The 16,585-nt window shown below is 39.9% G+C and overlaps 1 protein-coding gene across 1 annotated transcript in view; it reads right to left on the bottom strand.

Moving 5' to 3' along the window:
• TGFBR3 (transforming growth factor beta receptor 3) overlaps nucleotides 1-16,585 on the bottom strand; it is a gene marked incomplete at its 5' end in the record, with an annotated part of 37,006 nt that overhangs the window by 9,750 nt on the left and 10,671 nt on the right. The window contains 7 exons of the mRNA XM_009274202.2: nucleotides 3,776-3,896; nucleotides 4,708-5,007; nucleotides 8,049-8,216; nucleotides 8,475-8,606; nucleotides 10,384-10,533; nucleotides 11,432-11,757; nucleotides 12,997-13,186. Coding sequence (XP_009272477.1) covers nucleotides 3,776-3,896; nucleotides 4,708-5,007; nucleotides 8,049-8,216; nucleotides 8,475-8,606; nucleotides 10,384-10,533; nucleotides 11,432-11,757; nucleotides 12,997-13,186 — 1,387 coding nt within the window. The remainder of the gene's footprint in view (nucleotides 1-3,775; nucleotides 3,897-4,707; nucleotides 5,008-8,048; nucleotides 8,217-8,474; nucleotides 8,607-10,383; nucleotides 10,534-11,431; nucleotides 11,758-12,996; nucleotides 13,187-16,585) is intronic.

Here is a 16,585-nt window from a genome sequence, read left to right as displayed (position 1 = left end):
GCTAAAACAAAAAAAAAAAAAAAAAAAATTTAAAATCAAACACCGGCTATCACTTCTAAAGAAAAGTCAGTATTATGGCATGATACACACTGCTTTGTCCAAATTGCATGAATATGTGTTGATTCACCCATTTTCCTGAGTCCTGCTTGGTATTCTGTCTTGGAAGTTGAGTGATTTTTTTGGTTTTGTTTTGTTTTTTAATTATATATAGGAAATAAAAGATCATAGCTATTATATCAAAGCTATTATTCTTGGCAAGAATATCAAATATCATCATCATTATCAGCATGTAACAGAAAGAGACAAGTAAACGTATGTTAAAAAAAGAAGAATTTTCCCTTCTTTTGCTTAACTAGCTTCTCTTATCTTTCTCCAAGAATGCCACCTCAAGCAGAAGAGCCAGAGATTCTGGCTTCAGACCCAAGGACCTGTTTGGTTAGCTGCAGTTTGCTTCTGGATTGCCCAGTAACCTAGGGATCTCATTTAAATTCTGGCCTATCTGAGTGTGTTCAGTGCAACAGCTATAAAAGGATTTGGTAAGACGGTGTCCCAATACTTGTTTTTGTATATTTAGCGACTAAAAAAAGAGTTTAATTGCTATGTAAACATAGCGGCTCACAAATACTGAAAATAAATATATTTATTTTATTTAAAGTATTCTTAAACCAAGACTATGCTTCTAACTTCTAAAACCCAAACGGCAGCACTAAACTGCCAGCAATATCCTATAAGATCATCAGGCTCCGAGACACGTGCGCCTACAATATCCAAAAAAGCATTTTATTCTTAAACTCTATTCCTGTCGCTTGTTCTAACAGATGAGTATCTCTTCCAGATCACTCTTGGCAGGATGACAGGAAACAGGTGGAACAGTAGTAGGAAACAGGTGAGAACATGGGGGGGTGTGCGTGCATGCACAAATAAGCTGGAAAGTCGTGAAGCGCACATAACGGCAAAAGCGTAACTGAATGTAAGATTTGTGAGGAGGGCTGGACTGAAACCAAGGAGCACTGAGCAGTACAAACATGGGTAAGGGCGCTATCAGATTGTCTAAACACTCCACTAGCATGTCCCAAGTGCCAAGAAAACGCTTTCTGAGCTGAGGGGAGAATGAATTTTCCATGCTCATTCTGTCATTGGCCTCTCTACGGAGAATATGAGGTCTGCTAATTAACGATAGGCTGTGCGGCCCATTATCAATTCTCCCCAGTGATCCAGTCCTTACATGTATTTTACTGTGGGTTGCTCAGAGCAACACAGAAGTAGTGGGAATCCTTAGGTCCAGGAAAAGCATCTAATTTAAAACATTGTCAGCCAGCCTTTAGAAACGATCATGATTTTCTATACCTTTGTAGGATAGAGGCGCTTGTTAGCTGCTCACTTGACCCCCTTTCTATGACCTGTCTCCTTTTGCTGTAGAAATAATAACCTAAAGTTTCCACACTTAGCAAGAATCTGAACAATGACAGTGGTAGATTATTTCAACAGAAGAACGCATGGACTCGATGATCTTGAGGTCTTTTTTTTGCTGTAGAAATAATAACCTAAAGTTTCCACACTTAGCAAGAATCTGAACAATGACAGTGGTAGATTATTTCAACAGAAGAACGCATGGACTCGATGATCTTAGAGGTCTTTTCCAACCTCAATGATTCTATGATTCTATGATTTAAATGGCTATCCATATGCCTTTCATTGAAGTGGGGGGGGGAATGTGTATGTGAAATGCCAGAATGCAAAGGAAAAGAACGTGACATGAAGTGAGGTTTTAGACACTTCCATCGGGATCTACTGCAATAACGTAAGCAACAGAGCTTGTAAATAACTAACAAAACTAGGAAGGGAGGAAGAGTTATTCTCATTTAGATATACAGTTATGATTTCTATTACGGTCAGTGACGGTCATAAGCTTATGTCTGACGAAAAAAAGGTGACACCTTTGCAATGACCAGTTTGTTCTGGTCATTTGAAACGCCAAGCACGCAACTTCTACATTTGGCTTGGAGAGCAGATCCAATGGCAGTAACTCACATAATATGGTTTACAACAATGAAAGCTGGCCCGTTCACATGAAAGAAAATGAAGAACACCACCTCTGAGATGTAAATTCTCCTGTTCAGTAATGTGATACAATTTCTTCTCCCAATCTTAGGTTCACGTATTGGCCAACAATGGCATTTGGCTTTTAAAAAGGGTTGCTTGATTCACTGCAGAAGAACTGCATCCCAACAAAGCTATGTTGTTAATGTGCCACTTTGTATTATGTCTGAAAGCTGTGATATGCTGGGGAGATTTCCACCAAGCATCCCACAATTAGACTAAATCACCCACAATGCAACAAAACACTCTATCACGCTGTTGTCTTGTAAGTAATCTTTATAAATTTAGCTCATCTTTGCACACTAAGACCTTGTGCCTCTGACAAAGACAACATTCTGAGTAGAGCCCGAGACGGGAGCTGCGCACAATGCTCCACACATCAGAAGGGCAAGAGAGCTCAGAGTATGAGTCTGTTTATTGAAAGCTGAACTTCAGTTGCAGGATTTACTTATTCCCAACAGAAAAACCACTGAAAAAAAATGAGAGCTCTGCAAAAAGAAAAAGCGCAGAATCAGGCCCAAAGCACAGTTTTAATTTTACCACATTGACAGATCAAATACTTGCCTTTAGTTCATAGTGGATTTGATCTGCATTAACAAATTTGTAAAAAAACCTAAACATGAGCTGACTTGCAGAGTTAAACAGAAACAGTTGTTGCTTATGTCCCTTAGCAATGTTGTACAGTACTTTAAATTGTTTGCAGCTAAAAAGCACGCACTGTACAATGGAGGTTAAAGGACTTCTGATCCCCATCCTTTGACACTCCCCAAAAAGCATTCCAAAAGTCAAACAGCCTTTGGACACAACTGGAAGATTTTGATGTGCACGTGAAGCCACTGAAGCTTCTGATTAAACTGCCGTGCTGATACAAAAAGAAAAGATAACGCACATGTATTTTCTTCTACGAATGCATCAAAACATGACTGATGCTGTTGTCAGAGGGATTCACTAAGAAAAACTTTCAAATTAAATGAAACTGTGGAAACAGCTCTTATTTCCCATCACTCACAGGGCATATTCTTAAGCTAGAGGATATTCTCATAATGCTCTTCACCCTTTCCACCTCCTTCAACCAGTTACTAGCCACACTCGTGGTTTTTTCCATAAAGATTACATAATCAAACAAGCCCCACCAAAGTGGAGCTAAAATACCTTTGTGCATCTCATCTTTTGCTCTTAATAGTTTAACAGTCTAAGAAGTCTCTCTCTGGTGGCCACCACTTTGCTTTACAAACTTAAGAGGCTTTAGCGTCCTCAATACTTTGTAATTCCATTGTTGTTGTTCCTAAATATATATTTACAAGCACAATAAAGAAACAATACAGCAGGCAGCAGAGCACTGCCTTTGTTCTCTGGGCAACAAGAAGTTGCTGGAAGTACTACTGCTATATTCATACTTATGAAACACATATTGTTGTGTAGTACAGTATTCGTTTCTCAAACCCTGGCAAAACAACATGTCCGGAGATCAATAAAGACGGTTAAAAAACGGCAATGAACTGCCACGATGACTGCTGCCAGGGAAATGTCTAAACAAATAATATCTTACAAATACAGGATCACCACAAGATTATACAATGCCACATACTTGGAGTACTCCCTCATTTCAAGCGGCTGTATGTTACACAATATAATGTATGTAGCTTTATTAAACAGTTTAAGCTCATTTTCATACCTTCTGGTTTTCCTTCATGTGTTATTACAACAAGGGGCTTGGTGAAGGTTTTCTTGTTGTGCATCATGGCCAAGATCATATCCACATTGAGAGAGGTGCAAGCTTCATCAGGAGGAATGCACTGTGGGTGGAAAAAACAGTGTGTGAGGTCAGAGAGTCACCTGTCTGCCAAGACAGCTGTTCCAGCTGCACAGTTGCCTCATTATCCGTTTTATCCTGTATTATTTACCAAAAAAAGAGGAGAACCTGCAAACAACCCCCGTGTAGCGTACTGGCAAAGGTAATTCTTAGCTGTGCTTCAGGACGTAAGCTTCGCCTTCATTAAGGATCCTCTAACCTTTATGAGAGTGTTACTATTGAACTTAAATGGTAGTAATTATTTTTAGTACATATGTTTTTTAAAAATCTGGTAGCCAAAACTGTAGCCACCAACACATCTGTTGATCAACAATGACAAATCATTTTTAAAAACTACATTTTAAGGGGGATGTGCATAAACCCCAAAGTAAAAATAAATTCCAAATCCTTAGAACACATTCTTTAACAACTAATATACAACCATTTCCATTAGTTATAAAGCAAGATTTGGCAATTCTCTTTTGAAACAATCAGATTGCAACATTACCTGATATTATGCATGTCTTTGGAAATTAAAGCTAACATTGTTTGTGCTTTGGATACGGATGCGATATGGATAACAAAGATAACTCTGAACCACATAACCACCTAATGAAATTTAAACAGAAACTGTAAATTATGCAGTCAAAATGCATGGCATCACAACTCTTATCTATTAAAATCTTGAGCCTAGAGATATCATGTTCATTACATCAATTCCATAGAAAACCGTTTATTCACTTCAAAGTTCAGATAAAAACCCAAAATCTTATTCTCACCTAAATCAGAAGTTTAGACTTTAAGAATTTACTGACCTTTGGCAGTCCTTGAGTATCTTTGTCTTTATTTGTACACAAAGTCAACTCGCAGTGCAGAAAGAGCAGCGAGATGTTGAACATTGGTTTAAACACAAAGCTAAATCTTTTTTTGTCCTTCTGTGCATGTGGTATCGGAAAGTTCACCTTCTCAATGCTGTAGAATTTAACAGATTCATCTTTAGGACAAATGTTTTCTATAATGGTGTAGTCAGACATTCTATCTGGATTTGAAAACGGGGAAACAAAGCATGTTTGAATGGCAAAGCCCAAGGATCTGTCAGCTTTAGTCACAGACACCTGCGTTAAAAAGAAAGAGAGGGTAGGATCTCAGAAACGACATTTTTAGTTCACATTTCATTAACATTTTCAACAATTTTTAAGCAGTTTTCCAGTGCCACTTCCAATCTGAACTATTTTGAATGCTAAATGTTAAGGGTGGACTGTCAAGCCGAGAGACAGAAAATCTGTGGTTTCAAAACCAGCAGCTGTTTAATAGCATAACCGTGCATAAATACAGCAATCCCTTATCTTTCCGAAAGCAGATGAAAAAACCAGTCCAGATCAGACGCGTAATTAATGACTGCAGCTGCCACCTGAGATGGCGCTGCTTCCCTCAGACACACAGACTGCAATGGAGCTGTCCGGAAGTCAATTACTAATTCCACCTCTTTGCATAGGGTAGGATCTCAGAAACGACATTTTTAGTTCACATTTCATTAACATTTTCAACAATTTTTAAGCAGTTTTCCAGTGCCACTTCCAATCTGAACTATTTTGAATGCTAAATGTTAAGGGTGGACTGTCAAGCCGAGAGACAGAAAATCTGCGGTTTCAAAACCAGCAGCTGTTTAATAGCATAACCGTGCATAAATACAGCAATCCCTTATCTTTCCGAAAGCAGATGAAAAAACCAGTCCAGATCAGATTAATGATTAATGACTGCAGCTGCCACCTGAGATGGCGCTGCTTCCCTCAGACACACAATGGAGCTGTCCGGAAGTCAATTACTAATTCCACGTCTTTGTATCTGTTTGAAACTTTTGAAAAAGAAAAAAAAAAAAAAGGCAACAAACACAACAGAAAACCCACCCCCAGCCAGGAGAGGAATGCAGAGGCAGAGAGGAGGTCATGGTCTGACGTGTGGGTGGCATTCCTGGACTGGGGGCAGGGGAGCCTCCTAAAAAGCCGTAATTTCTTGTGAAATGATCCTTTTAGTTTATTGTAAGTCTGAAATTCAGATTCTTTTATGAAAAATAATTAAGACTGCAAACTTCCAGGGCACTGATGTTGTTCAGCTGGACTGGAATGCAGACAACAAATGCTACACAATAATTAGGAAAAAAATTTAAATGGAATTTGTAACAAATGAAGCATGTTGCTCTTAATAAACAACAGAAGTGTTGTGCCTAACCATTAACACTGCCTGATGAAAACAGTTCCACAAGAAATAATCTCCTTCTTAGAAAAAACGTGCCTTAAATGTGTACTTAATCGTATGTGCTGCATGTATATTTAAGGAAGAGCCTGCCAAATTTTCCTGTGGTCTATACAGAAATGTTTGGATGCTACGAGTTGTGCAGTGAATAAAGGCATTTCTCATTTTTTCTCTCCCTTATGTCAGCAGCAATCAAATTAGAGACGAAGGGATGTGCTGAAGCATCTAAGCAAGAAAGACCATCTTCTAAAAAGAAGAGAAATAAAGACTGATGAATGAAACTCAAGCCGCAGATACTGACAGGTAAACAAGCTGATGGTGTAAACTAGTTAAAAAAGAGATTATGGCAAGGCGGACAGGCATACTACAGTATCATGAAACACCATCAGGTAAATAAAAGGAAAGAAGAGAACTACAGGAGGAAGGTGAGACCAAAATATGGTAAGAAAATGACAGTAGAGGACAAGGTAAAAAATGCCAAAAGATTCAAATACAAAAAACATTTTCAGCAGAGAAGGAGAAGGGAGATATATAGTTTTACAGATTATGACCTAAGCAATTTATTGACCAAAAAACCAAAATACATTTGTTAATAACAAAAGCAAGACAGAAACAAAAATGGAAAAAAAAAGCGTCAGCTAAAAATGGAGTCACAGAAGTTCAAAACTGATACAGATTTTCCACTGTGCAAGAAGGAGAAACAGAAAAAAAAGGCTTCTGCCAGGACAGGTGATGAAGAAATCAGAACATCTGTCTGAATAAACAGCTCCAGAACCAGACAAATCCAGAGGGCTCGGAGCCAGGGGGATTCATCCCAGATCGCTGAAGGAAGCAGCCGGTTTTATCCAAATGAAAAAATAATGTCTTTTATAAACATATTCTTAACCGAGCGTGACATACTTTCTTTTTGCTTCAACTGTCTTAAGTACTTTTCACTGGGTAGAGAACGAGGAAGAGACACAACACAGCGAAACAATGAAAACTGCACCAATGTCAAACGGGCCACTATGCTTATCATGTGCAACGCGGGCTCCCAAAGAGGAACTAACTTGGGCAAGAGAAACATGGCACGGCACTGCTTCCGTCAATATACTAATTTTCCCAGTCTTATAAGCCCATAGCTCACCGCTCCTTGATTTACTCATATATAAACTGGTGATGCTACTTCATTGCCAATGTTGTATTTATTAATGCCTACTGTTACTTGAAAAATGCAAAATTCTGTTCACATGACTATCTTTAGAAATTCTGACTGTATTGGTTTGACATTCCCCAGATTTCATAAGCAACTTAGCAACACATGGCAATATTACCAGGTCCAAAACGCACCTGAAGTCAAGGGTACCTGGCTGTTGACTTTGCTGTTCTTATTTATCTAAAGCTGTTAGATCTCTTGTATGATAGCATTCAAAAGGATTGTAACTGGTGTTTGTAAGTGCATCGGAGAGAGATCAGAATCTGTATTAACTTTGTAACCCGAGAACGCTAGCATATGGAAGACAGACACTTGCAACCATTTTTTGCACGTCTACATCTTTCAGATGAGGTTCAGCCATACTACCCAATAAAATGAACTCTGAAGTCTTCATCGGGAAATGCCAGTTCAGAGCAGGAGCTCAGAGACCACCTTTAAGTTCTGCATAGAAAAGCAGATTGCGCAAGAATGACCAATTTACCTTGTAGGTAAATTCATCCATTTTGCAGGAATCCTTCGGTTTTGACCCAAAACATTGTCCTGCTTCTTACCCCACGGTTTCTGTTCTCTGCAGCCACCAAAGTACCTACCTGTCTGCCTAAAGCAACTGCACAACGAGACCTTTCAACTGACAAGAACAGATTTGGCTCAGATGCATGGCCTTGCAAAATGTTTCCGTTAGTTTGAAAGCCTTTTTCAGTTTGTTACCTCTACATATATTGGCCCATTCTCAGCAACAGAGAAGAGTCCTTGGGAGGGAGCAAGGAACAGATCTGTTTTGTACAGCTCCATGTTGAAGGTCACATTGGTGATGTGTGGTTCAGGAGGCCAGAACATGCCTCTGTCATCCTCTGGCTGGTGCAGCGTGCAATTAAACTGAAATGAAAAAACCAACACAAATACATCCTGAGTCAGGAGCGGTAGCTGGATAAGGACAAATTTGGAGCGTACAATACAGGCCCACCCACGTTCCGTCTACTTAGTGCAAATCTTCAACAGGGTCACAAGAAATACAAGTGAGACGAAATGTGTTAAAAGACAAATTAATTGCTATACAATTAATGTAATTTATGTTAAGTGCCTATTACAATAGGCATTTCTCTACTGTCAGGTGCAAATCCGAGAGTAACATACCGCTATTTCACGCCAGCTTGAGAAAGCAACATCTCCCTCGTCAGCATCCCCTGGAAATCCATTATCACCTGATTCCATGTCGTCATCATCAAAGCCGCTGCTTTCAGCTGGTGATGACAGCTGAATGACAATCTGCACAAAAGGTATTGCAAACGCATTAGGTGATAACTGAGCACTCTCTCTTCATGGTTATTATTTTCTTCTCTCTTCAGAACAATGCAAAGACCAAAAGAAGTGCACCAGCTAAGCAGACGGTGAAAGCGCGTCTTAAACAGCCTTGTGCTGAGCATGTAAGATACGTAGGTTATATTTAGAGAACGCCCCTTAGTTTGTTTCCAGAATTCAGAGCCAGCAAAGACACTAGTCTGGGTGCCGGTGTCTGAATGAGCACCCTAGCATTTCCATTCTATTTCTGGTATTTCTATAATCAACATTGAAAAAAGAAATGGCTTTCTAAAGTGATTTTTTGCAACTTACAGTTTTCCTTAATGCACTCACGGAAAATCACTGAAAGTGTTAGGGTCATTACAGGATTTTCTCTTCTGTCATTTGCATTTTTTTTTCCAGAGATGTACACCCAAAACCATGATGTCCCTTTCTTAATTTTTCCCTTTGTTTTTCTCTGACATTCTACTGAATTCCCCCTCCTTTTTTATTTCCTCCTTTGCACACCTCTCCATTTCTTCACCTGAAAATTCCTGGTTTTGTTTTCCAGCGTTCTGCACTCTGCTTCTGTATGCCCTGCGGCTCCTCAGCTAGTCCCCTCCCTTCCAGGACTTCATCTTTGTTTTCTTGGACACAGAGCAACTGCTGTTGCATAGTGACATATACACCCTTTGAGACTCCACTGCATGGTGTTTATTTTTTAGGAGGAATGCTCCCAAATTCTGAAAGATACCATGCATGATTCTAAGTTTAAGTGAGTAGCCAAGACTATTAAAAGACACGATGGAGAAAGGAGGGAAGAGGAGGCAAATACCCATTTTAGTTTGGACCATAATAGAATATAGGGACAATGACAGTATTTAGCTCCAGACACGTGCTATTCTGTAGTTTGGAGATGTTTCTATCCACAGTCTTGGTTTGGGACTGTTTCTAAAGTTAGGTGCTACAGACTTGCCAGTATAGAACGGTTTTAACCAGGCAAGGTCAGATCAGATTGCCTTAGCTGTGTTTGGCTTGGACCACAGGCTTTCCATCATTTGCCAAGGTTACTTCTATGTACTGGAAAGCTCAGCAAGAGAAACGTGTCATTACTTTCCAAACCAGATTAGCTGCACTGTACTCAAGCTCATAAGCTGAGCCAGTCTTCTCCTTAGCATCATCACTCATATGCAAGTATTCAGAGTCCCTTCATCACGTACATCAACTGATAGCAAATATTAATCCAAATTATAAGAGAGAAGCATGCACAGATAATGTCTTTTCCTCACATTTTGAAAGCCTTTTTCACACACAATTTTGGAAGAAAAAGTTTCACTTAAAATAATTCAGCATATGAATTAAATGGTATTGCTTTGTGCAATCACAAAACTTCATTCCTATTCCTCCTTACAGCTACGTAGTACTGCTTATGTATGGGTACATCAAAGCTGCAGAGGGAAAGCTGGTGCAACTTCTCTGAGACCGGTACAGATGGTCCCCAAAGGGCAGCCATGCAGTTTTGTAAAAGTACTTAACTCCAACTCCTCCTCTTTCCTTTAGGATACTATACGACCACAGGAGCACACTGAATGTGCAGCCCTCATACCTCCTTGAATACAGGGACTGTAGCTGCAACGAGGTTTGAGCTAGACAGGAAAAGATCACGATGCCTCCTTTTTGCTAAGACTAAAGCTAACTACAATGGCTTCCTTGTACCACTGTGATGTGCCGTGCAGAAGGCAGCTCCTCTTTGTAAAATACTCACAGAATTAAAATAAACAATCTTGTTCAAGATATATGCTGTCCGAGTCCCGCATTTGTTCAGCGAAGACTCCAAAATGAAATGGGTGCCATTCATCCCGGCTTTGCAAGAGTGATCCAGCAGCGAGAGTTCTGTCCTTGTGTAGCCGCTAGCCTGAAACAAAGGCACTTTGTAAGTGGCTGAAACACAATTGTGTTAGGCTCTTGCTTCAAGTGCAGCGCAGAATACTGTTCATGACTGCTGATAGGAGGAAGTGAAGTTCATTGTACTGACACCCAGGGAAGGTCACTCTCAAAATGCTGTTACACATGGCACGCAGGGAACAAATGTAACATGGAACAAAGAAAACAACAGGTTCATTATTAATCTGCTGATTAATAATGCTGACTCTGTTTGGTCTGAAATGAGCTAAAAATGCTGTCTGTATCAGGCTCTTTTCCACAATGCAAACGGACACAAGCAACCTGTCAGCTGGTAGATGGTAAAGACGTATCTATTCAGGTCTCACACAGCTATCGAAAGCAGCTTCTTTGTATTTTGGAGATTAAAAACTCAGACTGATGTCTGAGTACGGTAATCTTTTGACAGAACCAACCCTGCAAAGCTTTAATCAGAAATCCCTCTACAAACTACCGGATTGTTGGGAAGAGGAAACATGACCCTGAGATATGGCAAAGAATACCTACAGTAGTTTCCTCACCAAACTATTTTTTGGAGGGTTGGGTGATGATGGCTGTAGATCTTAGAATGTTTATTTTTTCAGTCAAAATACAAATAGGAGAAATTTCTTCACCGAAAGGGTTGTCAAGCACTGGAACAGGCTGTCCAGGGAAGTGGCTGAGTCGCCATCCCTGGAGGTATTTAGAAGACATGTAGATGTGGTGCTTAGGGACATACACGGTTTAGCGGTGGACCTGGCAGTGCTAGGTTAACAGTTGGACGCAGTGATCTTAAAGGTCTTTTCCAACCTAAATGATTCTATGGCTCTATGAAATAAAATGGTCTGCGCAAAAAAGCCTGTCCAAATTTGAGAATAAGAGATCACACCAACCTGTAGAGAGTCTTTTTCTACAGCTACTGTCATGACTTTGTCATCACACTTTATTGACAGGGCTACATGAGCACTGCCCTGAAGCTCTTCCGGTTCTTTATGTTTCGAGAGTGAATGCTCAAAGTCATGATTTATTAACGTATCCACTGAACCCCTGGACGGGAAGATTCCTTCTCCCACTGTGTCATGTCTTCCTCTGTTAATGTGAAAAGGAAAAGTCAGGCCATCGCTTAATGCAGGATTCTTTGGGGCAGGCAGTGGGTTGGCACCCAGCAATTCTGTCAGCTCCGGAGGAAGGGAATGGTCTTCTTCATCATTCATCTCTTCTGAAAAGAAAAAAAGAAGGGAAAAAAAAAAAAAAGAACATTAGGTTATTCAATATTTTTTCTAAAAGTATTCAGAACTAATCATTTTCATACAGAAAAAAAAAATTATCCAGAAAGGAAGCTCTTTAAGGACATCCAAAGCAGCATCTTTGTACTTTTCAGGTAACTAGCCACAATTCTTCCACTAAGGGTTTAGTTGTTACTGAGGCATCTAATCTTGGTATATTTAGTCCCCGCTAGAAATCTCACTAAGAGTTGAAAATAAGCTTTAAGGAGTGGGCCTATTTTCTGCAAAAGGCAACCACAGAGGTAAAAGAAACATCACATTCAGCAAGTATGCTATTTTAGTGCTGCTGAAATAGCCCAAGTGCAAATCATGGGGTGAAATTCTTCCATTACCTGCCCCATCACAAATTCAGTCACTCCACTGTTGTGGAACTACTCGCATAACCAGAGTGAAGTTACATGAGAGTTAACTTTACACTGAGTAAATGAGAACACTAACTATCTCCTGGCTTATACACGCAACTGCTCAGGACAGAAATCTCAACGTTTGGCCCAAGCAGGTAATTATCTGTAACCCATGAGAGTGCAACTGATAAAATTCATGTGAACATAAGCTTTATCAAAACAGCTAAACAACATTTTTAGTGGTTGAAATTCAGAACTAGTGAAAAAGCAGATGCCACTCCACTAGCTTCAATGGACCCAGACATCTTTACATCAGCAATGACTTCGGCCAAATAACTAAATTTTTTTTAATGGTTGTATTTATTCTGTTCACTCAGACTTTTCCGGTAAGCCAGTTTTGTCTCTAAACAATTTAAATGTTCATTTAGTTGTCTCAAGGAAACACTATGCTCATACTTTTGGGGGGAAAAAAAAAAAAAAATCAAAGCTGCACTTTTTAACCAACAAGATATCCAGTTGCTGGTCCATTCCAGTGAACACTGAGCATGGTCAGCTATAACGGCTTGTGAGTTGAATAACTATAACCATGTAATTCCACCAACATATCAGGAAATAACACACTTTGCCTGGACTTTTCTAATCAAAAAGCCACAGATTTTTTTTTAACCAGCGTTCATAGATATTACCAGCATTCTTGATGATGAGCAGTGAAAGAGCAACCCCCAACAATTAAGCTTCAAAACTGAGAAAGCACCTTTCAAATCATCGTATCCCTGGAAATACAAGATATTTTTTTTTTATATGCTAAAAGTCCCTCTTCAAGCTTACCTGTATCTTCAAGTTGCAGATGAAATCTGTTAGCAACAGGGGCTTTTGTGTAGGAAGTAACTGGACTATAGTTATGCTCATAAGCCCACTTAATCAAGCTCTCATGCGATGAGGGAATATCAGGTATTACCGATTTACTCATAGTCATGGATCGTTCTGTTTCCTTTCCAAAACCAATACTATTTGATGTCTGCAAACAAAGAAAAACTTGGTTCATGTTTTACCATTTAAAACTTGGTTCATGATTTACCATTTAAGGATACTTAAAATGGAATAGTGACACTGATCGAACATGCTTTTTATTCTGTTTTACTCTGTTAAGTAACAGCAAACTGAGAACACCTGGGAAATAAACCAAACACTGCCACCTTAGGCACAGAACTGCTGCACACATGGAGAAAAGCCCCCCCTCCCTCCCACCCTCTGCCTGAGTACAATAACCAAACACTGCCACCTTAGGCACAGAACTGCTGCACACATGGAGAAAAGCCCCCCCTCCCTCCCACCCTCTGCCTGGAGTACAATAAATCAAGGTGGTCGGAAACGGTTAATCCCTAAACGAGACAAAGACGTATTTACAGCCATTTGTATAATGCTGTGTTTTCTTCAAAACTGAGTTGAAATGACTTCGAAGATGAGGTGAACTCAAGATGACAACTGATTTTTTCAAACGTCCCCTTCATTTCTTTGATTAGAGCGTTACTTCAGCTACGTATGGGAAAACCTTTGTTCAAATGAGCATTACTGAAAAAGGCAAAACACAGCACGCTCACGAAGTAGAGCTGATACCAGCTAATGCTTTAAAGTCAGCTGGCACCGAGGACGGTCTGTGCCTCTCTGAATGAGCTTCATACTAGAAATGTTGTGTGCCTCCTGCCAAATGTTGAGTATGTTAAACAGGACTGAATTAAATGCTTAATAGAGCAATAAGTGAGAGCATGCGCATTTATGCAAGGCCAAACTACTTAAAAGACAACATATACTTTCTGCACATAAATAAAATCTAAAATTTAATTAACAACGTAAGTTTTAGACAAATACATTGATACAGCAAACTCATAAATACACGTGCCGACTTCTTAGTTTTATTATTAAATAATTACAAATAACAGCTCGTCAAAGTTGGCCACGGAATACAGATGAGTCACACAGCTTTCGCTTTACTGTAAACATTTTGCAAAATTTCAAATTTTCTTGTCCAAATGGCCAAGTCAAAGGACTATAACAAGCATCTCTAGCTGTTAGAGGGGCAGTTAGAAAATATTCACTCGTATCACACTTTAACTTGCTTTTACTTGCTTGGCATCTTAAACTTAAACATGTATTCACACAAAGCTAAATACATATATATTTATTTTTACAGTCACAACATTACTATTATCACTATAACAATCACATCAATGACTACAGAAGAAGCTGAACATGCTCGCAGCAGGAAAGGCACGACGACCCACTTTTTAACGATTCCTGCAATGTGATTGAATTGCACTTTCTATATGCAGATGATACCATGGAATGCTCTACAACACACTTTCATTTCCATGCCTGATTACCTTCTCCGTCATACAGGCTGCATTTTTTTTTTTTTTTAAATCCCCACTGGTGCCCCTCAACGTGAACAAATCTTAATCCTCTCTCACTCTAAACGTCAAAAGATTGACTGCACTGATCTCTTTCGCCCAGATCGCTTTTAGGTGGTGGTCATATGGCCCTGCTACCCAGCGTCGCAGAGCTCGGTTGCACTTCTGTACCTGACCTCAGAAATGGAGCTTTTGAACCAAGGAGTGACTAAAGCTCAGAGCGTCCTGACGGAATGGCATAGTTTACCTTTAGCTCCCTCCCTCATTTCTTCCTAATGACCCAGTTCTGCACCCTTTAAAACACTCACAGCTTCACAGTTGAAGTTAAAGGGAATTTTAGTTGCAGAGTGTCTGGTTTGAGGATACTGTTACCAGTACAGTTATCAATGACTAGCAAAGGCCACTGAAGATAAGAAACAAAAAGGAAGCAATAGGTATCCTAATTTTAGTGCCTTATTACTGTTTTGGATCAAATAATCTTTTATTCTTCAACAGAAACAAATCTGGCCATGATTTATCACACATATTCATATAACCACACAGCTTTGACCGGTTGGAATTATTACGCTACCCCAACTTTGCTGGATCTCTCTCTCTGCTTTCCTTTTCTTTTTTTGTCATGAGGAGACAGCTGAACAAATATTATCTCAGAATTTTACTGTCCTAGCTGGCACCTGACCGTTTCCAGGGCTTGTTTATACCTCTCCACTCCACGCTGAGCCTGCAAATGTTCAGTCCTGCATTGCCTCAGTGAAATAAAACCGAGCACAATGGCTTGCAGGAATAGACACACTTGACTTGCCTGCCCTGCCAACACCTTCACACGCAGCGTATGAAACCAGGCAGAGTCACCTACTAACCTACTCGGAATAGAGAGAGACCATTTCAGAAACCGGCGAGCAGTTGTTCTCATGTAAAGAACAGTCCCTCCAAGCTTTTGAAACCTTCACAGGTTTGCTCTACGCATTTCACCTCTCTCGCTCTTTGCCCCTCAACACGCTTGTTCTCTTTGAGATAAATGGAAGCTAATAGAACTTATCAAACCTTTCTGCAATTTCACGTCTCTGTCCACTGTGCAACCTACAGGTTTGGAAAAGGACACCGAAGCCAAAGGAAACAATGTGAGCGGCCGAAAGTCCACAAGCACAGAAACGCACAAGCACTGCACGGGGGCTGACGTAAGGACAGACTGCAAACAGGAGCTAAACACAGCCCGGGAGGAAAGCACTGCACGGGTATGATGTGCAATTACTTTACCTAAACTATTCCCATTTTACTTGGTTGTGTGCCTATCCTCTTTCAGAGTTTCAAGAAACACAGCAAGCTGGGAGATGAGCTAGATGACCTAAAATGTCTTTTTCATTTTTTGTCTATGCACGTAAGGACAGACTGCAAACAGGAGCTAAACACAGCCCGGGAGGAAAGCACTGCACGGGTATGATGTGCAATTACTTTACCTAAACTATTCCCATTTTACTTGGTTGTGTGCCTATCCTCTTTCAGAGTTTCAAGAAACACAGCAAGCTGGGAGATGAGCTAGATGACCTAAAATGTCTTTTTCATTTTTTGTCTCTGAACTTAGACCTTAATAACTCACAGTCCTGGGTTTGAGGCAGCTCAGCACTAACCTTTCCCTCTTGGTTTGCCAATCCCCTCAAGACAATTCTGATTCGTACCGAGGGCAAGAAGTTAGGAAAATTGAAGCGCATGGAACTGATTCAACTAATAAAAAGAACATTGTGAAACATTACCTAATTGTTTAGTAATGTTTTTATGCATTGTCTAAATTTGGGCTTGGAAAGGCCTTCAGCTTAATAGATACGAACAGATCCTAAATACCGGACGTACAGGCTTTTTAATGACATGGGGGTGTCCAGTTCCCTCCCACCCCCCCCTCTAAATAAAGGAGACCAAACACACATTCAGAAAAGGAAGCATCTATATAAATGAAGCAGTACAGCAAACAGCTACTCGCAAATCCTAACATAAATATACAAAGTCTTTTATAT

This window comes from Aptenodytes forsteri, unplaced genomic scaffold (assembly GCF_000699145.1).
Source record: "Aptenodytes forsteri isolate BGI_AS27 unplaced genomic scaffold, ASM69914v1 Scaffold59, whole genome shotgun sequence".
Taxonomy (NCBI): Eukaryota; Metazoa; Chordata; class Aves; order Sphenisciformes; family Spheniscidae; genus Aptenodytes; species Aptenodytes forsteri.
The sequence above is the reverse complement of the archived record's forward strand: the minus strand, read 5'-3'. Positions and strand labels throughout refer to the sequence as shown.